General features: G+C 41.6%; 1 protein-coding gene across 1 annotated transcript in view; it reads left to right on the top strand.

The window, feature by feature from the left end:
- The window catches only part of LOC124864062 (centrosomal protein of 112 kDa-like), a 176,086-nt gene that overhangs the window by 80,159 nt on the left and 68,635 nt on the right, over positions 1-27,292 (top strand). The window contains exons 19-21 of the mRNA XM_047358676.1: positions 4,890-5,025; positions 11,002-11,109; positions 21,180-21,362. Of these exons, the coding sequence (XP_047214632.1) occupies positions 4,890-5,025; positions 11,002-11,109; positions 21,180-21,362 (427 nt within the window). The remainder of the gene's footprint in view (positions 1-4,889; positions 5,026-11,001; positions 11,110-21,179; positions 21,363-27,292) is intronic.

The following is a 27,292-nucleotide window of genomic DNA, read 5'->3' as shown; positions in this document are numbered from 1 at the left end:
AGCTCTGTGACTGACTGATCAGTCAAGGGTGCACCCTGCCGATTGCCCCGATGTCAACTGGGGTAAAGTCAAACCCCCCTTCTGCCATCCATAGAGGGAGTGATGGGTGGATGGATATAAAAATAACCCTTTCCATTCTAACCTTCATAGCTACCTTTGTCATCCATCCGGCTCGACATCCCCCCTGTCCTACCCCCCCCCCCCCCCGCTGTGTTGTTGAGCTTGACAGCTGCTCGGTTGCTCTTGTATATGATGTTGAGGCTGGGCATGCTGGCTGCACTCTGACAGGTCTCAGTACGATGCTGTCCCCCTCAGTATGCCTATCAATCCTCTCCTACTTTCAACTCTGTGACCTGACATTTGGCAGCACTAACAGCAAACTAGCATGGAGGACACACACAGGTTCATAGTGTACATGTTTAAAATAATATAGAATATATTTATTTCCTGTTAAATTTACATGGAGTTTAAATAAAACTTCAAATTAAACAAATATGGTAATATAGAATAAATATAGTACATATATTGATGTACATAGTTACACATAAACACTTTTATACTTATAGTACCAATTTCCATGATACATAAATTAGTTTTTGAAAATAAAAGTTTCATTCAAATGTTTTACATTTGGTGACTTTTACTTTGACACCTCTCAATTAAATTTAATTCCATCAATTACATAAATTAAATTTAATCTCAGTATAAATCCAGCTGTTCTGTGAAGGCCTCAAAAGTTTGTTACAGAACATTAGTGAATAAACAGCATCATGAAGACAAAGAAACACAGCAGAAAGGTCATGGAGGTGACTCACGACAACTATTGCTAGTGCATGGTCTTTATGAAAGAGTGACAAGAAGAAAACCTTTGTTGTTATACACCAACAAATAGTCCTGTTTGTTGTGAAACATAGTAGTGGCAGCATCATGCTGTGGGGATAGGTGATCTCTGTCCAATTTGACTGAGTTTCATCTATTTTGCAAAGAATGGGCAAAATGTTCTGATTTTAGATATAAAGCTGGTAGAAGCATACCACCAAAAGACTTGCAGCTGTAGTTGCAACAACAGGTGGTTTTTGCAAAGTATTGACTCAACAGGATGGAAGGCTAATGCAAGACAAACTTTTCAGATTTCCTTTTAAAAAAACAATTATTTAAACATTTCTTTTGACAGTAGGAAAAAATATAGGATTATGTGCTGCCACATGGCAACAACTCAAACAGTGGTTGAAGAAGGCAGAGGGGAGTCATTATAGACCTGAGTTGTTTTCCTAAACAGGATCGATTATATAGGTTCTGAAGTGAAAGCTGGTTTGAGGCAATAATCGTATTTGCGTGGCTGATAACTTTGTTCAGTTTATTTCCATTTAGCTGACGGGTTAGCTGGGTTAACATCAAAATGTTGTCCTGACAGCAAGAATGCTCATGATAAACAACCTATAGTCATTGTCTGGTTAGGACTATAAAAGCCTCTGTTTTCTGAAGAGCATAATTGTGATTTTCTATAAATACACCGCTCTAAAAATAAAGGGAACACTTAAACAACACAATATAACTCCATGTAAATCAAACATCTGTGAAATCAAACTGTCCACTTAGGAAGCAACACTGATTGACAATCAATTTCACATGTTGTTGTGTAAATGGAAAAGACATCAGGGGGAAATCTTTGGCGATTAGCAAGACACACTGCTTTCTGGCTGATGTTTTGGTCACTTTTGAATGTTGGTGGTGCTTTCACACTCATGGTAGCATGAGATGGACTTTACAACCCACACAAGTGGCACAGGTAGTGCAGGTCATCAAGGATGGCATATCAATGCGAGCCTGCGAGTCTGTCAGCGTAGTGTCCAGAGCCTGGAGGCGCTACCAGGAGACAGGCCAGTACACCAGGAGACGTGGAGGAGGCCGTAGGAGGGCAACAACCCAGCAGCAGGACCGCTACCTCTGCCTTTGTGCAAGGAGGAACAGGAGGAGCACTGCCAGAGCCCTGCAAAATGACCTCCAGCAGGCCACAAATGTGCATGTGTCTGCACAAACGGTTAGAAACCGACTTCACGGGGTTGGTATGAGGGCCCGACGTCCACAAATGGGGGTTGTGCTCATAGCCCAACACCGTGCAGGACGCTTGACATTTGCCAGAGAAGACCAGGACTGGCAATTTCGCCACTGGGCCCTGTGCTCTTCACAGATGAAAGCAGATTCACACTGAGCACATGTGACAGAGTCTGGAGACACCGTGGAGAGCGATCTGCTGCCTGCATCATCCATCAGCATGACCGATTTGGTAGCGGGTCAGTAATGGTGTGGGCTGGCATTTCTTTGGAGGGCCGCACGGACCTCTTAAGAAATGACTGCCATTAGGTACCGAGATGAAATCCTCAGACCCCTTGTGAGACCATATGCTGGTGCGGTTGGCCCTGGGTTCCTCCTAATGCAGGACAATGCTAGACCTCATGTGGCTGGAGTGTGTCAGCAGTTCCTGCAAGATGAAGACATTGAAGCTATGGACTGGCCCGTCCGTTCCCCAGACCTGAATCCGTTTGAGCACATCTGGGACATCATGTCTCGCTCCATCCACCAACGTCACGTTGCACCACAGACTGTCCAGGAGTTGGCGGATGCTTTAGTCCAGGTCTGGGAGGAGATCCCTCAGGAGACCATCTGCCGTCTCATCAGGAGCATGCCCAGGCGTTGTAGGGAGGTCATACAGGCACGTGGAGGCCACACACAATACTGAGCCTCATTTTGACTTGTTTTAAGGACATTACATCAAAGTTGGATCGGCCTGTAGTGTGTTTTTCCACTTTACTTTTGTGTGTGACTCCAAATCTAGGCCTCCATTGGTTAATAAATTTGATTTCCATTGATGATTTTTGTGTGATTTTGTTGTCAGCACATTCAACTTTGTACAGAACAAAGTATTCAGTGAGAATATTTCATTCATTCAGATCTAATTCAATTCAGTTTATTTATATAGCGCCAATTCACAACACATGTTTTCTCAAGGCACTTCACAAAGTCAGGTACATACATTCCAATTAATCCTAACCATTCAACAGTGCAGTCAGATTCGGTTATTTATTCAAACTGGACAAAACGTTTTTCTATCTAAGGAAACCCAGCAGATTGCATCCAGTCAGTGACTTGTAGCAGTCACTCCTCCTGGATGAGCATGTAGAGACAGTGGACAGTCACTGGCGTTGACTTTGCAGCAATCCATCATACTGAGCATGCATGTAGCGACAGTGGAGAGGAAAAACTCCCTTTTAACAGGAAGAAACCTCCAGCAGAACCAGGCTCAATGTGAGCGGCCATCTGCCACGACCGACTGGGGGTTTGAGAGAACAGAGCAGAGACACAAAAAGAACACAGAAGCACTGATCCAGGAGTACTTTCTATGGGAAGGAAAAGTAAATGTTAATGGATGTAGCTCCTTTAGTCGTTTGATCTAGAAAGAAAGAACAGATAAACTCTGAGCCAGTTTTCAAGGTTAGAGTCTGAAAGAGAGCACATAATTAGTTACAGTAAAAGCTCAGTCAATTGCTATATCTAGGAGAGAGAAAGGGTTAAACACTGAAAGACAGGGCCAAGTGGATCATCTGTAGAAGTTGAGCATTAAGTTGTTGCCAGCAGAAGCTTGGACGATGCCCTTCTCCAGAAAAGTGTCACAGGTAGACACAGAGTCAGGTCAGGTGTAGCTTCTAGGAAGAGAAAAGAGAGAGAACATAAAGTGAAAACCTGAAATAACAGCAAATAATGCAAAATTGGAGAGTAGTGTGAGAATGTAGCGAAGAGAGTGAAAGTGGTCAAGTATGTCCTCCAGCAGCCTAAGCCTATAGCAGCATAACTACAGAGATAGCAAAGGATAACCTAAGCCACTCTAACTATAAGCTTTATCAAAAAGGAAAGTTTTAAGCCTAGCCTTAAAAGTAGACAGGGTGTTTGCCTCACGGACTAAAACTGGGAGCTGGTTCCATAGGAGAGGAGCCTGATAAATAAAGGATCTGCCTCCCATTCTACTTCTAGAGACTCTAGGAACCACCAATAAACCTGCAGTCTAGAACGAAGTGCTCTGTTAGGAACATATGGAACAATCAGATCTCTGATGTATGATGGAGCTAGATCATTAAGGGCTTTATATGCGAGGAGGAGAGTTTTAAATTCTATTCTGGATTTTAATTTTCATCAGAACTCTTGCTGCAGCATTTTGAATCAGTTGAAGGCTTTTAAGTGCATTTTGTGGACATCCTGATAGTAAATAATTACAATAGTCCAGCCTTGAAGTAACAAATGCATGGACTAGTTTTTCAGCGTCACTCCTGGATAGGATATTTCTAATTTTGGCAATGTTCCAGAGGTGAAAGAAGGAAATCCTAGAAACCTGTTTAATATGGGATTTAAATTACATGTCCTGTTTAAAAATAACACCAAGGTTTTTACTTTATTATCAGAGGTCAATTTAATGCCATCCAGGTTAAGTGATTGACTAAGCAGTTTCTTTTTTAAAGACTCCAGTCCAAAGACGACAACTTCTGTCTAGGATGTTATTTTTTTTGAGCAGTGTATATTTGACAAAAGTTTGAAAAGTTAGTTTGTTGTCCACCAAAAAGATGAGTAACAACCCTCCCTACTTGGTCTTTTATATTTCACAGCATTATTAAGGGTTTTGTTGCCTTTCCTCACGTGAGAGGTGGATGCCACCCTCTGCAAAACAACAGTCTATTGCAACACATTTGTATTTTACAATTTAAAACTATTGATTGTACACTTTTAAAATCTGGAGTCAGTCTATAGTTTAGTTGGCAACTTTTATCTCCTTTCTGCAGCTGATATTCTTTGGCTGGGTGAAGTGTATTCATTCCTTTGTTCTTGTGCTTGCTTTGAAGGGAGATGGAGAGCCAGCTGGACAGGGCAAGACAGAGACAAAGACAGCAGATTCAGCAGGCCGATTTGGCACTGGAGCAGTTCAAGACACAGGTGGAGCTCAGCTCTGAGAAGGCCTATGCTGACATGAAACTCCAGGTCTGACAACAATAATATAGCGCTCACAAATAAAAATAAAACATGTTTTTTGGTTGTTTTTTTTTACAGAAAATCCATTATGTTTATTGAGGAGCCACATTTATTGGCATCCCTGGTGAAAATGTGGGGAAAAAAAATTAGGGTATTATTTGAGTACATTTATTCAGTTGGGGGAAAAAAAATCCATGTTAAGAAATTGCTTTCAACTCACTGGAACTATTGGTACCCAAACAGATTTTTTGTTAAACAAAAATTCATACTTTGCGTTTTGAAGTTGATCAGAGGTTCTAGGAACTTCTTATTAATGATCTATGACCTGTATGACACGACACTGAGGGCCATTTCTCTAGCATACAAATAGTCTGTTCATCCTGCACCACACACAGGAAGCAGGTTTGTAAGGATTTTCAAAAAATGCTCCAAAGTTGTGATCACAAAGTCTCCATAACAATCATTAGCCGCTATCTACAGGGGTTGGACAATGAAAGTGAAACACCTGTCATTTTAGTGTGGGAGGTTTCATGGCTAGCCAGTCTTCATTGATTGCACATTGCACCAGTAAGAGCAGAGTGTGAAGGTTCAATTAGCAGGGTAAGAGCACAGTTTTGCTCAAAATATTGAAATGCACACAACATTAATGGTGACATACCAAAGTTCAAAAGAGGACAAATTGTTGGTGCACGTCTTGCAGGTGCATGTGTGACCAAGACAGCAAGTCTTTGTGATGTATCAAGAGCCACGGTATCCAGGGTAATGTCAGCATACCACCAAGAAGGACGAACCACATCCAACAGGATTAACTGTGGACGCAAGAGGAAGCTGTCTGAAAGGGATGTTCGGGTGCTAACCCGGATTGTATCCAAAAAACATAAAACCACGGCTGCCCAAATCATGGCAGAATTAAATGTGCACCTCAACTCTCCTGTTTCCACCAGAACTGTCCGTCGGGAGCTCCACACGGTCAATATACACGGCCGGGCTGCTATAGCCAAACCTTTGGTCACTCATGCCAATGCCAAACGTCGGTTTCAATGGTGCAAGGAGCGCAAATCTTGGGCTGTGGACAATGTGAAACATGTATTGTTCTCTGATGAGTCCACCTTTACTGTTTTCCCCACATATTGGAGAGTTACGGTGTGGAGAAGCCCCAAAGAAGCGTACCATCCAGACTGTTGCATGCCCAGAGTGAAGCATGGAGGTGGATCAGTGATGGTTTGGGCTGCCATATCATGGCATTCCCTTGGCCCAATACTTGTGCTAGATGGGCGCGTCACTGCTAAGGACTACCAAACCATTCTTGAGGACCATGTGCATCCAATGGTTCAAACATTGTATCCTGAAGGCGGTGCCGTGTATCAGGATGACAATGCACCAATACAAACAGCAAGACTGGTGAAAGATTGGTTTGATGAACATGAAAGTGAAGTTGAACATCTCCCATGGCCTGCACAGTCACCAGATCTAAATATTATTGAGCCACTTTGGGGTGTTTTGGAGGAGCGAGTCAGGAAACGTTTTCCTCCACCACTATCACGTAGTGACCTGGCCACTATCCTGCAAGAAGAATGGCTTAAAATCCCTCTTACCGCTGTGCAGGACTTGTACAGGTCCTTCTCAAAAAATTAGCATATTGTGATAAAGTTCATTATTTTCCATAATGTCATGATGAAAATTTAACATTCATATATTTTAGATTCATTGCACACTAACTGAAATATTTCAGGTCCTTTATTGTCTCAATACGGATGATTTTGGCATACAGCTCATGAAAACCCAAAATTCCTATCTCACAAAATTAGCATATTTCATCCGACCAATAAAAGAAAAGTGTTTTTAATACAAAAAACGTCAACCTTCAAATAATCATGTACAGTTATGCACTCAATACTTGGTCGGGAATCCTTTTGCAGAAATGACTGCTTCAATGCGGCGTGGCATGGAGGCAATCAGCCTGTGGCACTGCTGAGGTCTTATGGAGGCCCAGGATGCTTCAATAGCGGCCTTTAGCTCATCCAGAGTGTTGGGTCTTGAGTCTCTCAACGTTCTCTTCACAATATCCCACAGATTCTCTATGGGGTTCAGGTCAGGAGAGTTGGCAGGCCAATTGAGCACAGTGATACCATGGTCAGTAAACCATTTACCAGTGGTTTTGGCACTGTGAGCAGGTGCCAGGTTGTGCTGAAAAATGAAATCTTCATCTCCATAAAGCTTTTCAGCAGATGGAAGCATGAAGTGCTCCAAAATCTCCTGATAGCTAGCTGCATTGACCCTGCCCTTGATAAAACACAGTGGACCAACACCAGCAGCTGACACGGCACCCCAGACCATCACTGACTGTGGGTACTTGACACTGGACTTCTGGCATTTTGGCATTTCCTTCTCCCCAGTCTTCCTCCAGACTCTGGCACCTTGATTTCCGAATGACATGCAGAATTTGCTTTCATCGGAAAAAAGTACTTTGGACCACTGAGCAACAGTCCAGTGCTGCTTCTCTGTAGCCCAGGTCTGGGGAATGCGGCACCTGTAGCCCATTTCCTGCACACGCCTGTGCACGGTGGCTCTGGATGTTTCTACTCCAGACTCAGTCCACTGCTTCCGCAGGTCCCCCAAGGTCTGGAATCGGACCTTCTCCACAATCTTCCTCAGGGTCCGGTCACCTCTTCTCGTTGTGCAGCGTTTTCTGTCACACTTTTTCCTTCCCACAGACTTCCCACTGAGGTGCCTTGATACAGCACTCTGGGAACAGCCAATTCGTTCAGAAATTTATTTCTGTGTCTTACCCTCTTGCTTGAGGGTGTCAATAGTGGCCTTCTGGACAGCAGTCAGGTCGGCAGTCTTACCCATGATTGGGGTTTTGAGTGATGAACCAGGCTGGGAGTTTTAAAGGCCTCAGGAATCTTTTGCAGGTGTTTAGAGTTAACTCGTTGATTCAGATGATTAGGTTCATAGCTTGTCTTGAGACCCTTTTAATGATATGCTAATTTTGTGAGATAGGAATTTTGGGTTTTCATGAGCTGTATGCCAAAATCATCCGTATTAAGACAATAAAAGACCTGAAATATTTCCGTTAGTGTGCAATGAATGTAAAATATATGAATGTTAAATTTTCATCATGACATTATGGAAAATAATGAACTTTATCACAATATGCTAATTTTTTGAGAAGGACCTGTATATGTCATTCCCAAGACGAATTGACGCTGTATTGGCTGCAAAAGGAGGCCCTACACCATACTAATAAATTATTGTTGTCTAAAACCAGGTGTTTCAGTTTCATTGTCCAACCCCTGTATGTGTCAACGTATTATTTGGAAGTAATGGAAGAAAACAGACCTTTTACTGGCCTACCATTGCAAATGTAAACATTTGAATTTGCTAAACTACTTGGACTTTAACTACAACTGTGCGATCTGGTCAGATGTGCCTAAGATTGGACTTTTCTCCCTGTGGGTTTGGAATATTACAAAGGATGAATACATGGAAAAGCACTCAATGCCTTTAGGCATGTTGCGGGATCTATAATGATGTGGGTCCTTTTTCTCTTCTAAAAGCCCACGAAACCATGTTAGAGTGCATTGCATCATGAACTGTGGATCTTCTGACAGGATAGTGATCAAAAATTCATACAACCAAATCAACACAGAACCGGATAATCCCACAGAAAATTAACCTTCTTTGTGGCCATTTCCGTCCCCACACCAACTCCAACTAAAAACCAGTGAGGTGAGACAGAACCCAGCACTTTGGAAAATCTGGAGAGTCTTCTCTCTGTAGGAGACTAAGTCCTATAGACCAAAGAGTTTTGAACACATTGAAGTACACACAGAAAGATACCAATAACTGTGGTGCCTTTGATTTTGTTATACAAATGTTATAAATGTTATTTCTCCCACTGTTTAATTGTTGGAAAATTAAAAGTTGGCCTTTTCTGAATGTAAATAAGTGTTAAAATTCTTTAAATATTTAAAGAGTTTTTACACATCTTCACCAGCTGGGTTAGTTAATGGGGTCTAGGTTTATTTATTCTTAATTAATTCATCCCAGCTATTTATACAAACACACATTTCTGCAGTAAAAACGTTAAATTCTCTTCACCTTTTAACTGCTTTACACAAAAAAATATATATGTTGGAGCCAGGAACATAATCGCCCTCGGGCCGTTTGCTTTCATTTGGTGAGCCTGAATAAATGAAATGAAATAAAATCCTGCTCATTAAACTTCTCTGCTAACACTTACTGACCTCACAGGTTGTAAGTGGGCAGGACATCGAGTGCTCAGGTTCCAGTAGAGAACGGGCTGTGCACAATAAGCAGTTAGACTAATTAGTCCAGCAGCCGGTGCTGCGTGGGCTGCTGCTTATTGGAAAAGTTTACCAGTCAATATGTACTCCATGCAAAACATGTGATGCAGTCTATAGCTATAGGCAAATTCATTTTTTGTCGAGTTGTGCTGTGTGTGGTCGTAAATGGTTTAAAGTTCTCCGTGTTTTGCAAGTTTTAGTTGCTGATTGGTGAAGTTTTTCCCTTAATCGCTGCGTTTGGGGGTACTTGGGTGTAGGAATATAAGAGATAGTGTGGGAGTCGAGTTTATGCACGGTTATTTGTGGGCGCACAAAACAACCATTGTTTCCTAAGACTTAATTTAAAGAAATTAATTATGCCATTATTTCTTTTCCTCTTGTTTTGTAAAGTCCTGGCCCTCCTTAGGTTATAATATTACTGGATGGATTCATCGGAGAGTTTTTTTTTTGTTTTTTGTTGTTTGTTTTTTTTTGGGGGGGGATTGCCTGAACATGAGTATTTTTGAATATTTGAAATTGAAGACTTGTTTTTTCCCTATCCTCTTAAATGCAATACTTTCCCTTCTCCTTCTCCTTCTACTGTTCTCATCCTTCCATCCTCTCACTCACTCCTTCTTTTCCTATTGAGCCCCTGGCATCCCAATCTTCAATCTGACTTTATCCTCAGCCCACATCAAAGCCGTGGGAGCGCAGAGCAGTCTCCTCTGCATCCCTGTCATCTTCTCTCCCTCTTTTGCTTTTTCCTCCTCTTCCTCCTCCCCATCCTGCTTTTGCATCCTCCTGCTAAGGCTTTAATGTTGTGGAAAGTACTTCAAAATAAGTTTTTCAGTCTTTTCTCGTCCTCTCGTCATTCCTTTCATCGTCTTTCTCTTCTCTCTTTTTACAGATGGTGTGATATCTAAATGGATTATCTGCATCACGCCTGTCTCTATTTTTAAAAGAAAAATCAGTTTCTCACATTTAGGCTGCAGTTAAAAGGAGGATTCTGCCCTAATTTGGTTTGAAATAAAGGAGAAGAAGCAGCATCGCTGTATGGATCTCAAATCTATGTTGCGTGGAGAGTTCAAAGAGGTTTTAGGATTCTAAATAGATTAATAAAGAGCGCATTAAGGATTTCATAAGTCTTACAAACAGCATAGCTGAGATGTTTCTGTAAATTACACCTTTTGTTACTTTTCAACACCTGAAAAAAGTATGAAAACTGTTGGCTGCGAGGAACGTAAAAGGAGCTGATAGTGTTTAATCTCTCCTCACACACCTCATATTCACTTTACCTTGTATGAACAAGTTAATATAATTTGTATATTTAACTAGTTTTATATTTTATATCTTTAACGTCGTCTTATTGAAACAATACTTTTTGCATTGATCCTTGATTAATTTGAAATCCTGGAGAAATAAGATTTAGAATAGCTCCTTCAGAATCTCCTAGAGAATGGATAATGAAATGTTAGTATTCAGTCTTAATATATATATATATATATATATTTGGGGATTTATGAGATTAGGCAATTTATAAATATTAATCGACTTAAATGCAGTTAAACTCTGCTACATATTAGTAAAGGTGAATTGTCACATGTTTAGCAATACTGGAATTTGGATGGGATTTTATCATCAGACAGTGAAAAAATTGTGAACTTTTTCTCTTGTTGTCTTCTTGTTTCACCACCAGATGGAGAAGGTAGAAGAGGACCTGGTCCGTTCCAGAACCCTTAGGGAGAACCAGGCCAAGGAATTCTCTGAGCAGCTAGATGCACTGAGACTAAAATACAAGCAGCAGGTCTGTTTGAGGCTGGAACTTTCTGTTCTTGTTGCTTTTGTTTCACATCCTAACATTCCCTATACGTTGTGAGTGAAAGCTTGGTCTGTCGGGGATGACATCAATTGAAAAATAATTCTCGTTACTCTTTCCTATCCGTTCTGCTTGATTTTTATCTCATGATAAAGGACACGTTTTACATTAAGCCTCAATTCCAGCTCCATAAGTATTTTTACCATGGCTTTTTGAACACTAATGCAGGCTGCATGGACGATGTATAGTTATTTTATTATTTTTCTCATTTTAGAGTCAAGATATCATTTTCAAAACACACCGACTGATGACATTAGATTTAATTAAACCAACAAATTCAATATTCTTCCAGGCAGCTGATCTAATTATTTAAAGCAAGGAAACTCTTGAGACTAATTTAACATACTTCTCATACATGTTGAGTAACTGTGAGTAAAAACACCTAAAAAAAAAAAAACATAATAAAGACATAACAGCACTCTGTTGTACAAACCCTGGTTAGTATCTGTAAAATACCTTAAAATGAATAGGATTTTATTACCATTGCATAGTCACGCACTTCAAAATTGAGAAAAATCCAACTATGAACAGTACATTTATTCATTGAAGGAAAAAAAAAATCACATTAGGAAATAATTGTTTTATAAAGTCACATATGCCAGAAATATTGGCACCACTACAGTCAAATGACTGACAGTCATTTTCTATACCGTTTCTTCAATTGTGGGTTGCGGGGAAGCTGGTGCCTATCTTCAGCAGTATATGGGCTGGAGGCATGGTACACCCTGGACAGGTCGCCAGTCCATCACAGGGCAACACCACTAACAATTCCTATAAAATATAAGAATTTATTTTATTTATACACTGCTCAAAAAAATTAAAGGAACACTCAAATAACATCCTAGAATCTGCTTTTCTATAAATGAAGGTTGGTGCAGAGACGTAAAAGGGCTGGGAAAAACATGTAGTCCGGATCTGGAGTCATTTTCCATAATCTGTAAGCCATTTTATTCACCGAGAGAGTTTTCCTCGTTTATAATAATTGGCTCATATTTTCCACCGCATGGCTGCACTTCTGCCGCGGAAAAACATCTTGCTGAGCTGATTACAGACCTGGAGAAAAAATACACGGACTCTTTCATCATAATACTGGGAGATTTTAACAGAGCAAACTTCTCCCATGAACTCCCCAAATACAGACAGCATATTAAGTGTCCCACCAGAGACCAAAACACACTGGACCATTGTTACACAGCTTTAAAGGACTCATATCACGCTGTTACCAGGGCTGCTCTGGGTTTTTCAGATCATTCTCTAATCCACCTCATCCCAACCTACAGACAGAGACTAAGAGCTTCCAAACCCAAGGTTCACACTGTTAAGAAGTGGACTGAGGAATCAAAGCAGATACTACAGGCCTGCTTTGAATGCACAGGCTGGACTGTTTTTGAAACCTCAGCCACTGACTTAAACCAACTAACTGATGTGGTGACATCATACATCAGTTTCTGTGAGGACATGTGTGTGCAGACCAAGACCTTCTGCACCTTTGGGAATAACAAGCCATGGTTTACTCCACACCTCAGAAATCCGCGCAGGGAAAAGGAAGAAGCTCACAGCAGTGGAGATTGGACGCGGTACAGGCAGGCCAGGAACAAACTAACAAAAGAGATCAAAGCAGCCAAGAGAAGCTACAGTGAGAAGCTTAAGAACAGCCTTTCTACTGGTGACGCTTCAGCTGTATGGACTGGTCTGAGAAACCTGACTGCCTATAGGAGACCCCCCACCTATCCTGAACAGAGTTGTCTCCTGGCAAACCGTCTGAATGGCTTCTACTGCAGACATGACAAGAAGCCATTCACACCTCAAATCATCCCCTCTACATCCCATTCAGGAACAAATTCCTCCCATAAAGCAACCAAACCCACCATCAGATCCTCTGCCTGCACTAAAGATCTCTGAGGAAGATGTAAACAGGCTCTTTCAGCGCAAAACAAAGAAAGCTGGAGGACCTGATTACTTCTCCCCATCATGCCTGAAAGCCTGCACACATCAACTTGCTCCGATCTTCACAAGGATCTTCAACAAATCACTGGAGAAATGTGAGGTCCCCTCCTGCCTCAAACGATCCGCCATCATCTCGGTTCCCAAGAAACCCACCATCGTAGGATTAAATGACTACAGGCCTGTAGCCCTGACGTCTGTGGTCATGAAATCCTTTGAGCGGCTGGTGTTGAAGCACCTGAAAGACATCACAGGCCCCCTGCTGGACCCCCTGCAATTTGCTTACCGAGCAAACAGGTCAGCAGATGATGCTGTTAACTTAGGTCTACACTTCATCCTGCAACACCTCAACCACCCAGGGACGTACGCCAGGATCCTGTTTGTAGACTTCAGCTTGGCCTTCAACACCATCATACCAGACATCCTCCACCAGAAGCTCACCCAGCTCAACGTCCCAGCCTCCACCTGTCAATGGATCAACAGCTTCCTGACAGACCGACAGCAGCAGGTGAGACTGGGGAGCATCTTCTCCCGATCCAGATCAATAAGTACTGGTGCCCCCCAGGGGTGTGTTCTATCCCCACTCATCTTCTCTCTGTACACAAATGACTGCACCTCATCGGACTCGTCCGTGAAACTCCTTAAGTTTGCAGATGACACCACTGTCATTGGACTGATCCAGGACGGTGATGAGTCTGCATACAGACAGCAGGTGTATCGGCTGGTACACTGGTGCGGTCAGAACTACCTTGAACTGAACCCACTCAAGACTGTGGAAATGGTGGTGGACTTTCGAAGAACACCATACATACATCCCTCACCATCCTCAACAACACTGTATCGGCCGTGGACCACTTCAGGTTCTTAGGAACCACCATCTCTGAGGACCTGAGATGGTCTTCACACATAGACACTGTTCGAAAGAAGGCCCAGCAGAGACTGTACTTCCTGAGGCAACTCAAGAAGTTCAACCTTCCACAGGAGCTGTTGGTTATCTTCTACATTGCCATCATTCAGTCTGTCCTGTCTTCATCCATCTCAATGTGGTTTGGATCATCAACAAAACAGGACAGGTCGAGACTGCAACCAATAATCAGGACTGCAGAGAGAATAATCAGGACTGCAGAGAGAATAATCAGAGCTGACCTTCCCTCCATCCAGGACTTATACAGGTCTAGGGTCAAGAAAAAAGCTGCTAAAATCTCTGCAGACCCCACACACCCTGCACATAAACTGTTTAGAGTTTTACCTTCAGGCCGTCGCTACAGAGCACTGTTTACTAAAACCAGCCGCCACAAAGACAGTTTCTTCCCCCAGGTTGTTTCTCTGATGAACATTCAATAGAGTACAGAACAACAGCATACAGATGTTGCAAATGCACCTTTTTATTATATATGTGTATATTGTACATTGTAAATTGTAAATTTGTATATTCTGTAATGCAAAAACAGAACAAAAGAGCAAAGTGTACCGGAGTCAAATTCCTTTTTTGTATGCACGAACTTGGCAATAAAGATGATTCTGATTCTGATTCACATGGAGGACCATGCGACCCTCCAAAGAAATGCCACCTGTGAAGAACACAGGGTGCCAGTGGCAAATCTGCCAATCCTGGTGTTCTCTGGGAAATGCCAAGCGTCCTGCACGGTGTTGGGCTGTGAGCACAACCCCCATTTGTGGACGTCGGGCCCTCCTCATTAGATACCATCCTCATGGAGTTGGTATCTAACCGTTTGTGCAGACACATGCACATTTGTGGCCTGCTGGAGGTCATTTTGCAGGGCTCTGGCAGTGTTCCTCCTGTTCCTCCTTGCACAAAGGCGGAGGTAGCAGTCCTGCTGCTGGGTTGTTGACCTCCTACGGCCTCCTCCATGTCTCCTGGTGTACTGGCCTGTCTCCTGGTAGCGCCTCCAGGCTCTGGACACTACGCTGACAGACACAGCAAACCTTCTTGCCACAGCTCGCATTGATGTGCCATCCTGGATGAGCTGCTCTACCTGAGCCACTAGTGTGGGTTGTAGAGTCCGTCTCATGCTACCACGAGTGTGAAAGCACCACCAACATTCAAATGTGACCAAAACATCAGCCAGAAAGCATAGGTACTGAGAAGTGGTTTGTGGTCCCCACCTGCAGAACCGCTCCTTTATTGAGTGTGTCTTGTTAATCACCAAAGATTTCCCACTGATGTCTTTTCCATTTGCACAACATCATGTGAAATTGATTGCCAATCAGTGTTGCTTCCTAAGAGGACAGTTTGATTTCACAGAAGTTTGATTTACTTGGAGTTATATTGTGTTAAGTGTTCCCTTTATTTTTTTGAGCAGTGTATTTTACTTTTCAAATTGATCAATGCCATGGTGCTTTTATTTTGTAATCCATAACTTCCTGTTATCACAGGTTAGAAATATGTAAAAAAAGAGGCCCGTTTCTCTTAGCCACTCTTCAAAATCGAGAAGACAAGAGATCTTGCCATTCAACTAAGGCAGTTGGTGTTAATCTGTGATGCTCCGGGCCAGTTTATCTTCTAAATGGTATCATGAACTCTTTCAAAATCAGGAGATTTTACCTGAAAATTCTGATGATCTCTGCCAGAACACTGGAAATGGGTCCTCACTTGGTCTTTCGACATAATGATGGGTCAAATCAAGGCAGACATGGTAAACCTGATTTAACATTCAACAACATTCTTACATTATTTCATGTGTTATACCTACTGAACAAATGTACTCAAAGGTTGGATTTATGATTGTGAGATTTATGCAAATGCAATAAACTGCTCAGAATTATGATGGGGTTCTGCTTATGCATTTACAGATCTCATCCTATAACACATTTATGGTTAAATTGTTCATCGGTTTTAAAAATGGTAAATGGCCTGCTCTGCATAGTGCTTTATCAAGTCCAAATGTCATGATTTGAGGGTGTTTGGGTCTTTGTTTGGGTTCAAGATATTCTTATTTCCAGTTTACGTTTTGGATCTTGTTTCTGTTTATTATTTTCCTGGCTGTGGTTTAGTTTCTAATTGTGTTCTAGTTCTTGTTCTGTACGTTGTGTTTTCCCGATTAGTTTGTATCCTTGAATTTTTGTTTTGCTCCAGCCGAGTTTTGTTCTCTTCTGTCTGTTTGCAATTAGATTCATTCGGTCCGCTTGTACCTTGTTAATCAGTTTTGTTTTTTCGCCTGTACCATCCTCCATTTATGCACCTTCATTGTGTTCATTCCTCGCAGAAACATTTTGGATCACGTCATCCTGTTTTCAGTCAGTTCATGCTGTTCATGCCAAGCCTGTCCATGCCTGTTTTTGCCATCCCCTTCTGAAGTGAGTTTCATTTATTAAATCATTCACTCACCACCTAAGCTTCCTGCTCGTCTGCATTCCGGGGTTCTCCTCTACACCAAACCTGACACCAAGGACTTTAGCACCTTACACTACAATCAGTCATCTACCCATACTCACATTGTAGCCACAGCTGCCCTGTGGCAGAGTGACAGAAGTAGGACTGCCATACAATCGGCACCACCATCAGCAGATAAGGTGGATAAAATGTCTTGCCTGAGGAGACAATGACTGAGACAGACCGAATTGGGCGTTTGAACCGGCAACCCACCGGTTACAGGACGAGCCCCTACTACATGAGCCACTGTCACCCTACAGAAAAGAAAGGAAACAATAATGGGTTTGCCCATCGCCCCATGTTACGATGCACAGTGTGACACACCATAAGGACACAGCACTAACTACAGTAACATCTCTATTTCCCATCTGCATCTGCGGCGTGATTGCTTTCCAAGCACCAAACCTGTGCGGTAATAGGCATGCTAACACTCATTTTCATGCCAGATGCAGTTTAGGCTGCGTGTAATTTGTGGTAGATTGATGTGAATGGAGGGGTTTCAAGCCAGGGTTATTTCCAAGGAGAGGAGAAACCATGCCCTTACTTATTTGCATCACAGCTGAACAGTTATGTTAAATCATAATAACCATTCCTTTAAAATAAAAAGGAGAAAATGTTCCAATACTGAAGAGTTGGCGGAAAATACACATATTTCCACAAATATCAAACAGTGCTGGTTTGAAGAAAAAGGCAATTTAACTCCTTGTTTTAATCCATTAAATGTGTTTTTAATTCCAAACTATAATGTGTTGCCTTATTGGACAACACATTCTATCTCATGCATTAGAAAAAACAGTTCAACACAATGATTTTTCAAGCTATGTTCAAGTGATGATCATCGAAGCTGCTTCTCTGAGAGGAGATAAGGCTGACATGAGGACGACTGAACATGTCGAACAGAAACGCTTTTGTCTATAAGATAAAAACCCAAAGACGATTGATCTGTCTGTCTCATGAGAGTGGTTGACATCAGTCATTAGAAAAGTGAATTTGAATGGACAGGAAGGGGCTGTATTATTTATGAAAGCCATTTCACGTTGAAGCTTTGCGGTACATTGTTAGTTCCCCATCTCCAGGCCTGCATGTGTGTGTTGTTTCCACTCCAGAGAGATTGGTGTCACAAGACTGAAGAGGTCACGGTACTGTAGTCCGTTCAGAAAAGCAAACTCCCTCCAGGGCGGCTTTAGTGGTACTTTAAGAGGAGAAATAAATGAGAGGGGAGCTTTTGGCCAGCTGACCCTCCACGCTGTCAGGCACCGTTTCTGAATCTGGCTTAAATTCAGAGAGTTCTTATAGCTGGTTTGGAGTCAGCAGCTTAACATGCTTACTCTTCAGCTGTCAGACTAGAGCATTAAATGAGAAAGAAGTCTAAACTATTGACGTATAGATGTATAAACAGAAAGAAATATGCTTCTATTCACAGTCTGTGCAACTCACTGTCCATCAAGCGCTACAGTGAAGAGAAGATGTTTGCCTTTGTTCCTGTTCTCTCTGTTCAGATATTAACTCCTGCCTTTTTTTTCCAACAGTCATTCTCTTTGTCGGCTCTTGTCCCTCCTCTTCAAAGCGAAAGAAGCCCGTTTACCTCACTCTCCAATCTCTATTCATCCATCACATTCAGAGATCTCTGTAGCTCCAAGCTGTGCTTATGACTGACTCACTGTTTCTTAGAAAACCGCCACACATGTCCCTTAAAGAACCGCAGCACCTAGCAACCTTCACTGCATACTTAATGTCGCATCCAGGCTCCTTGCTGCAAATGCGTTCTGTCTGCCTCTCTCCTTTATTCTTTAATCCTGCAGCTGATCGATCTTGTCCATTTCTTTATCCAGGACACCCATATTTCGATCTCCACTAATCTCTGTCAAAGTTCATCCTGCTGAGGAGGTCTTATCAGCACGTCAGCTGTAACTTATACACTCCTTCATAAGTCTAATGTTTCCGGTGAGGCAGCAGATTCTGTCTGGATTTCCAGTTGTTCAGTCTTTGAATGAGAAGCCAGTAGAGGCGAGGCACTTTATCTGTCGGGTTTCCTTCAGGATCAGCATCACCAGTAGCAGCATATGGAAGATCTTCATATTTTAGCTTTCATGTTTATTTATTTTCTCGTTTTTAGTTGAAGTCGGTTTGGATAAAAACGTCTACTAACTGCATGAACATAAAATATAATTTAATGAAAAAGAAAAAGTGGCAAAACAAAATTGTGACCTATCTAAGCCAGACTGTTAGAATACACTTTCACATAAATGCCTCCTACTGCCCACCTTTCTCTCAGGATGGTTGGCAAAGCTAGAGTGCCTTTTAGAAGTTTACATAAACTCATCATGGCAGGGTTCCTAAGCAGTCTGGAAAAGTCTGGCAAAATATTTGTATTTCCAGACTTTAGTCTCTTTTCTATTGTCTAAATGATGCCCTTCCTTCTTTCCTTCCTTGAGCGTTTGTGAGGGGTTGTCCTGTTCTTCCTTCCTTGTGTACTCATTTTTGTCCTCACTCCATCATACCCCTTTTACGTTCCTTCTTCTCTTCCAGTTGCCTTTATGTCTATCTTTCTTTGTGTTTTCCCTTCTTTCTGTCCTTATTAAATTCGCAGGGTCCTTCCTTTGTCCTTTCACTGCATCCTTTTGCCAGTCCTTATTTTTGTATCCCACCTCCCTTTTATCTGTCCTTCGTTCTTTTGTGTCCTTATTTCTTTCTTTTCCTTCCTTTGTTTGTTTCCTTCCATTTTTAGTTATTTATTTCCTTCTGTCTATCCTGCTTCCCTTCAAATTGTTCATTCTTCCTACCTCCTTGTCTTCCTAGTGCTTCTGTTTTTCCATTTCTGGTACTGCCGGTAGCATGTGTAAATCTTGCTCACTGCACACACATCTGATACTAACTCATGCTGAGTATTTGTATAATAGATTGAACAACGGTTATATAAAATGCAAAGGAATCCTGTCAGGACTATGAATGTCATTGTAGTTTTCGGGTTTCAGCCGTGTTTTTGGACTGTTCCTTTTTCAGGGCCAACTGATTGTACAACTTACAAGTCAGCTGCAGTGATTTAAAAAAGTGCACACGCTTAAAATTATTTAGAATTTTCTTTAATCCACACAAGCTTCTTGGTGTATATTTCAACCCTATTACCAAATGGTAAAACCCATTTAAATTAGTTAGCATGCCAGCACATACTCTTCTTCTGAGGATAAGGTCATACATTTTCTATAGGGCTGAGTTCTGGGCCACTCCAGAAGCCTAGTGTTATCCTGCCTTATCAATTCCCAAAAGTAGTTGTGCTATGGTGTGTTTGGGCTTATTTTCCTGGTGGAACACCCAATTATGTCCCAAGTTTCAACCGTGTAGCTGTCGATTTTAGGTGACGTTTATGAATTTTGAGATGATGGTATTTAAATGTCTGACAGACTCTGTAAATCAAAAATGCAAGATTAGATCATTGGATGCCAAAATGTCCTTGAAATCCAGCTTCCTGTAGATATTACCTCATTCATCACCCTGTCTGAATAGTGCTCTGTGTTTATAGCTAGTGCCATGGACAGAGCAGACATCGGACACAGTGGCTGTCGATCTTCGCTCTTCTGGCAGGCCAGGTAGGGTGCCGTCATGCACAATGTGTGAGGATTAGCTTCAAAGCACAGAGGCAAATGGGCCCCGGGCCCCTGCTGTCCTTTCAGGGCTTGGGCTGGGCCTGAGCGGTGGGATGGTGTGGGGGTCGCTTGTCCCCCACTTCACCACAGGGGTGTGGGAACAGAAGAGAGTCTGGGAAAGACTTGGGAGCTTCACCGGCGAGTCTCACATCCCAGCAGGTGACTCCTTTTACAGCTCAGCTAGAAAACAGACTTGCTTCAGCTGACAGGATGATTAAACCTTGAAAAATTTGACCTTATTGTACCATTAGAAATGTTTTCCTCAATGACATTGTCATGTTTTGGGTTGAAGCCCTTGTCAGACCTAAGTCTTCAGGATGTTCATGTTTCAACCTAACCTTCCTTTTATAACATTTTCACTAAGCCTTACTCGTCAATGTTAGAGTTCCCCCTTTAAACCTTAAATACCCACCGATCGCCACACAAATCTCATCTTCTAAACTTTCAAATTGAAACCGCTGTAAACGTTCTGTCAAGAATCGTTAAGCGTCTTCCTCTCAAACTTTCTTACTTTTTTGGGTTTGGATTATAATAATCATCATATTCTTCACCTAAGCCGATTTTCACATTCTGTCAGGCGCATAGCATGGGGCATGGGGTGGTTACCGCAGCCAGATGGCTAACCCCTACCAGCTTTCTTACATAGCAGAAACTAACAGCTCTTTCATATGGCGAACTCAGAATGGGACTTGGACATTAAGGGTCAGTCCGTACAATTAGCAGTGGGAGCCTTGAGGGTTTGGGGGAGCAGTATAGATGTGAACACATCCCACCATGTCTTCATGTCTGATGATGTGAGGATGCAAAAAAATTTCTGCGCTAATTTTTTTTTCTTCCACATTCCTCTTAGTCTTGCCTAATTAGTCCAGTACTCTGGTTGGATGAAAGTAGTGGAAGAAACGGGATGAAGAAGAGAAAGAAGAAAAAAAAAGTAGATGGACAAGTTGTCATGACGACAGGGTTTAGAGTGCGTGTGTTGGCTGATGAAGTCTCTTTTTGCCGGCTTGTCCAATCAGATGGCTGAGCAGCGCGCACAGCACGAGCAGGAGAGGACGTGGCTACAGCAGCAACACAACTCGGAAAAGGACAACCTGGTCCAAGAGCAACAGCGGGAGGCGAGCAGCCTGGAGAGGCAGGCCAGGGCCACCCTGCAACAGCACCAGCAGCACGCTCAGGAGTGGAGGAAGCACGATGCCCAGGTAGGGGGTCTCGACAGATCCATCTTCATAGACGCAGACACAGACACCAACACACCTGCTGACCCGCCTCTCTCCCGTGGATAACCATTTCGTATTTTGCCCATTGACGTTGTCCTGGGGTTTTAAAAGCACAGCAGGTTGAGACACTTTTAACCTGATGCCAGACGGGTACTGACTCTGAGTGTGAATAATTTTTCAGGTTGCTGCGTATTTCATGCGAGAACTTTAAATATGTATGTTAGAATAGAAAATATTTATAAACGAAGGCGTGTCTTGGTGAAAATACAAAGAAAACTAAAAGAAACATGACAAATCTAAGGGACAAAACAACAAATCTAACTTTTATTATCAGTTTCTCATTGTTTAATTACCAAAGCACGTTTCTAGATGCAACAAAAAAAATTTAAATGCTAAAGTTTCCAGTTCTGTCTAGCACCAAGCTATATTGTGTTTTTACTTTTAAATCTATATTTTTAGACGCCCGGTGATCTTCCCAAACCGCAGGCGATGTGTATTTTTTTTACGGGGCTTTGTCCTCTCACCGCAGGTAGTCGTCTCCTTCCAGAAAGCGCAGTTTATTCTCTCATTACTGCATTTTTATTCACAATGACTGTATGAATTCTTGATCTGAATCAATGGATGTGTCAGACATTGAGGGGGCTATTCTGTTAAGATATACCCCAAAAGCAGCAGGTCTTCAGGCTAATGCCCTCCGCTGGGTCTTGGGCGCTCTCCAGCCTGGGTAATAGATTGGAGCTCTGTGGGAAGCTATTTGATAAACCAGCCCCCAACTGGGATTGTGTTTAACTCGTCAGGCTTCGTGAAGAAATGAATTTTGTCAGCATGCAAAATTTTTATTTATTGGACCTTGGCTGGAGATATAAATTTGGGAAAGGAGATACTTGGCAATAATATTTTTGGTTTATTTTGAAGAGAAGTGAAAACTGTTTACGGTTAGTTACTCTAAGCTTTTGTTAGATGAAAATAAAAAGTTTCACAGAAAATAATTTTTTGTTCTTAATTAAATTTTATAAGTCATTTCAATTTGTTTTTCTTTTTTTAAGAAATTGTGTTTTAACACTACTTCTTGTAGACACACTCAGGCAGTAATAACAGTATCTCTTTAAAAACACAGTCCGTTGTCCCCGTTCATGATCTGATATTCCAGGGGAGCATTATTTTCACAACATGTAAATGTAGGACCACTTGTGAGGGTGTGATTTCTGGAGATGCCGTCACCACACGACGCGTCTGTTCACAACAAACCGCCTCACCCGTGTCAAAGTGACGTACGGTTTTACGACTCTCGGCATCTGACGGGGTGGGTGACTGAAAACAAATTTCCCCCTGTCCTCATTTCATATTCTTAGTTCCTGTTGTTTGCCTGTGCAGGCTTTTAAAGAAACAATCTGACGCCTCTCTAATGTCAAAATTGGCATTTCAGGCCATAAAAAGAAGGAAAATACAATGACGGGTTCTCTGTCACTGATAACTGGGTGCAGACAGTTAAAGTTTGCATGCAGAGCCCGTTTTAAGCCCCTGCGAACACTGAAAGCGTGTCTTGCATCGTCTCTGCTTGTCTTCATTGTTAATAAGTCCAAAGTTGGCAGAGAAAGAGAACAGCCAACGTCAGTGACACCTTTCCAGGATGAGTAATACCTGCTCATCCCCTTGTTGTGGCGAGGTGCTAATAAACAGAGCTGAAAAACTTGAACAGGGACACAACTTCATCCCACCAGTCTGCGTCAGTCAGCAACGCATTGGAAAGGCTGCATCACCCATCTGTTGTGCAAATGGGGTTTCTACATCATTTAACACACTTCTAAACTGTCATTTCTTATTATTTGTTGTTCAGAGAATTAATCAGAGTTGTAATTTAGTGTTTTGGTGCTTTTTTTGTGCTTTCGGTCATTAGTCTATAATATTGAAATATCTCGGTGTCTGCAGCCAGCTGTGTGTGTTTCTGTTAGTTGATCAATGCCCCCCAGAGGATGAATTGGTGTCCTAATGTGTTTTGGGTTTCCAACACCAGCAACATACATTCCTGATTCCTAATTTTAACCCCATCTTTCTCCGAATCATGTCATATTTTCCCACATTCCAGTAAATCGTGTTTTTTCTGTCTGGTTAAAATGTCTACACAGTAACTTGCTTGACTCATACATGTTTCAATGGTAATTAAAATTGAGTTTTAGTGGATACATGGTTTTGATTTCAGGGATTAATGTGTGTGCTATTATTCCCGTTGCCCTGATGTGGTTGTGGAGTTTCCGAATTCGCAAGCATTTGTGAGATTTGTCAGTAAAAAAAAAATAATGAGGGCCCAACCTCCAATCTATCCATGGTTTCCACAAATACCTAAAAGATTTGAGGTCAAAAACTTCCATTCTTGGTCAAAATTTATACTTAAATACACTCGTAGATTGTATGTTTCTTCATTTGCTTGTTCCGTCAACTATCGTATCTTTTATTTTTATTTCTAGGCGGCACTGGCAGCATTGGTTGTATTTCTGGCTAAGCAATTCCGATGTCATTCCGATACTTCTGTAGTTAGTTTAGGAAATAAAAATCGAAATGTTCTTGTTTCATTATCCTCTAACAGCTCAGTCATCACAGGAAAGTTGATATAACAAGGTTTGACTTGGAAATAGGGCTTTAAACCATAAGATGCCAAATTTAACCTCTACCTCTTAAGCAAAATAGGTTCTCTTCAGAAAAGTGCGCTGCATCAACTCCTGCACTTGTCGTCTGCCCTCTGGTGGACGGTCAAAGTCCAGTATGGCTCCAAACACCTTTCATGAAACAGTTTTCACAGAGTACAAAGTCCTTTGTCCAAATGCTTGCAGGAAAGGGTGAAGAGAATATTATTTTTCAAAGTTAGTCATTCAATGTTTTATTGAAAGTGTGTGTGTCAGTTGTAATACACTTGTGTGGATCAGACCAGTTGATTTCTGCCAATTGATTTTAAAGCATATTAGTTGGGAAAATATGAGAAATGCATGACCATAAACACTAAATGTATCAATTATGATCCAAAAATCTTGGTATTTACAAAGTCATGGTTTTGCTAAAGACATCTATTGAGTTCAGTTTACTAAAGGGTCTAACACATTGGGGGCTTGTGAAGCACTCGAAAATACGGCACTAATAATTTATGTAAATTATTATAACCCACACCAGCGACATATGGACACCGTCCACCATTTCACAGTACTCTATTCCTCTGCACAGTCCTATTTCCAAGCACTATCCTATGCTTCAGTTAATATATAAGTTATGTACGAGGTATAAAGTAGGTAAGGTAAGGTATCGTCAATCAAAAGGATCCTAAAGGTCTTAAAGAGAAAGAAATATAATAATTATAATAACAAATATTAAATATAATGGCAAAATTAATAATAGCTGGAAACAATTTAATGTAACTCACTGAAACCGTTCCTTAGATTTATAGCTCATCATTCATGTTGTTGTCCACCTGCTCCTCCTCAAAGTCAGTGGATGGGTGTTATTTTTCTGGGTAAATCTTTCTCTTCTGAAAGATGGTTTACACCAACTGGACTTTAAACACAGAGAAAGTAGGAACGTTTTTGAGATGTTTTGCCTCAATCGAGGTAAACAAAATTATGAGGCTTTCTTTCGTTTCTTTTTTTTTTTCTTTTTTGTGGTGTTTTTTTTCCCAATGGTTGAAAATCCCGAGACGCGATTAAACCACATCAAATGAAAAGGATGATAACAGACTGTGTCAAAGCTGAGATAAAGAGGACAGCCTAGACTGGGATGGTCTCTGATGTGATGTCATTCTTGCATACAAATTGTTTTGTTGCTCGGTAACAAATTACTGTTTCACATACGCTGAAGGTCAGTTATGTTCTGACTACACAGCGTATTAAACGTTGCTGGGTCTCCCTCCATAATGTCTGATAATATTGAGTCTACTGACTGTCAGCCTACTGACCCAATAACTCTGAATCTTGTCTTTGCTGTTCATCAAACTTTTTCTTTAAAAGAGTTTATTTAGGTTTGAGCTCTGATGATTTGTGTTTCATTTTATCCCCCTTGGGCCCAGTTCTGATCACAGCTGAACTCATCAGTGAACACTGATGCTCTGTGATGTGTGACAACAGGCTTCCTTATAAACCATGAAGTCATTTATTATGTGCATACATCACACCTAGGATGGCAGCCAGATGCATATTTCACTGACTGACAGACGCGAGTAACTCACTGCCACGCTCAGCTGTGTCTCGTACGCACAGTTTTAACTTTGAGATATGATATGTTGTGTAATTACAGAGTTATTAGCTTTCTGTTCGGTTGTACTAAAAATATTAAGCATGTTAAAGCAGGATTCAGCTTTTTTTTAGGATTGTATGTAGTAATCAAAAAGTAGTGCATAATAATGAAGTGAAAGGAAAATGATACATGTTTTTTTCCCCACTGTTAAACATGGTTGGTGACAGCATCATGATGTGGTAATGATTTTCTTCAGCAAGGGCAGGGATGGTGGTGACAGTTGATTGGAAGATAGATGGAGCAGCGGTTCCCCTTCCAGCAGGGCAACCAAAATATGAGGAGTGGTTTAAATCAAAGCATTTCCATGTGTTAGAATGGCCCAGTCAAAGTCTAGACCTAAGTTAAAAGGGCAAATTTGAAAATTCATGTTTGACGGCGTTCTTCATACAATCTGACTGTTTCTGAGCTCTTTGCAAAGAAGAGTTGGCAAAAATTTCAGTTTGTCGATGTGCAAACAAGGCTGAGACTATCTCTAATTGTTGCAAAAGATGTTTCTTCAAATTATTCACAGATCATGGTTCCACAATAAACACGTGACCACGAACGATCACTTTGTTCTTTCACATCATGCAACTCGATCCGCCCAGATCACAAGCCTTGGGCGCTTTCTGACCATGCAGTTGAGGTTGCGAAAACAAAAGGACTCGCAGCATTCACCTACGTAAGACAGCGCTGAGCTCTGTGTCATGATGCTCATGCATGATGTCCAGGTTCATTCCGTGCTTTAGATACAAGCAAAGTTGTTGTGCAACATCCCAAGCATGTTATGCAATACTGTACTACACTAAAAGTTCAGAACGATTCATGGCTGGTTGATCAGTAGCGTGATATTGGTGGGTCGACTTTAACCCCCAGTTCTTCTTGGTATGTGGAGGAGTTTTAAACACATAGATCGTGGAACAAAAGGATGATCTGACTCAGGGGCTCCTGAAGACAAATGCACACCACCCTTTTTTTAATTTTTATTTTAAAACAAATTGTATAGGCATATACAGGTCCTTCTCAAAATATTAGCATATTGTGATAAAGTTCATTATTTTCCATAATGTCATGATGAAAATTTAACATTCATATATTTTAGATTCATGGCACACTAACTGAAATATTTCAGGTCTTTTATTGTCTTAATACGGATGATTTTGGCATACAGCTCATGAAAACCCAAAATTCCTATCTCACAAAATTAGCATATCATTAAAAGGGTCTCTAAACGAGCTATGAACCTAATCATCTGAATCAACGAGTTAACTCTAAACACCTGCAAAATATTCCTGAGGCCTTTAAAACTCCCAGCCTGGTTCATCACTCAAAACCCCAATCATGGGTAAGACTGCCGACCTGACTGCTGTCCAGAAGGCCACTATTGACACCCTCAAGCAAGAGGGTAAGACACAGAAAGACATTTCTGAACGAATAGGCTGTTCCCAGAGTGCTGTATCAAGGCACCTCAGTGGAAAGTCTGTGGGAAGGAAAAAGTGTGGCAGAAAACGCTGCACAACGAGAAGAGGTGACCGGACTCTGAGGAAGATTGTGGAGAAGGGCCGATTCCAGACCTTGGGGGACCTGCGGAAACAGTGGACTGAGTCTGGAGTAGAAACATCCAGAGCCACCGTGCACAGGCGTGTGCAGGAAATGGG

The sequence above is a fragment of the Girardinichthys multiradiatus genome, chromosome Y, assembly GCF_021462225.1.
Source record: "Girardinichthys multiradiatus isolate DD_20200921_A chromosome Y, DD_fGirMul_XY1, whole genome shotgun sequence".
In the NCBI taxonomy this organism is placed as follows: domain Eukaryota; kingdom Metazoa; phylum Chordata; class Actinopteri; order Cyprinodontiformes; family Goodeidae; genus Girardinichthys; species Girardinichthys multiradiatus.
Note: the sequence above shows the minus strand (reverse complement) of the source record. Positions and strands in the feature narration are given on the sequence as shown.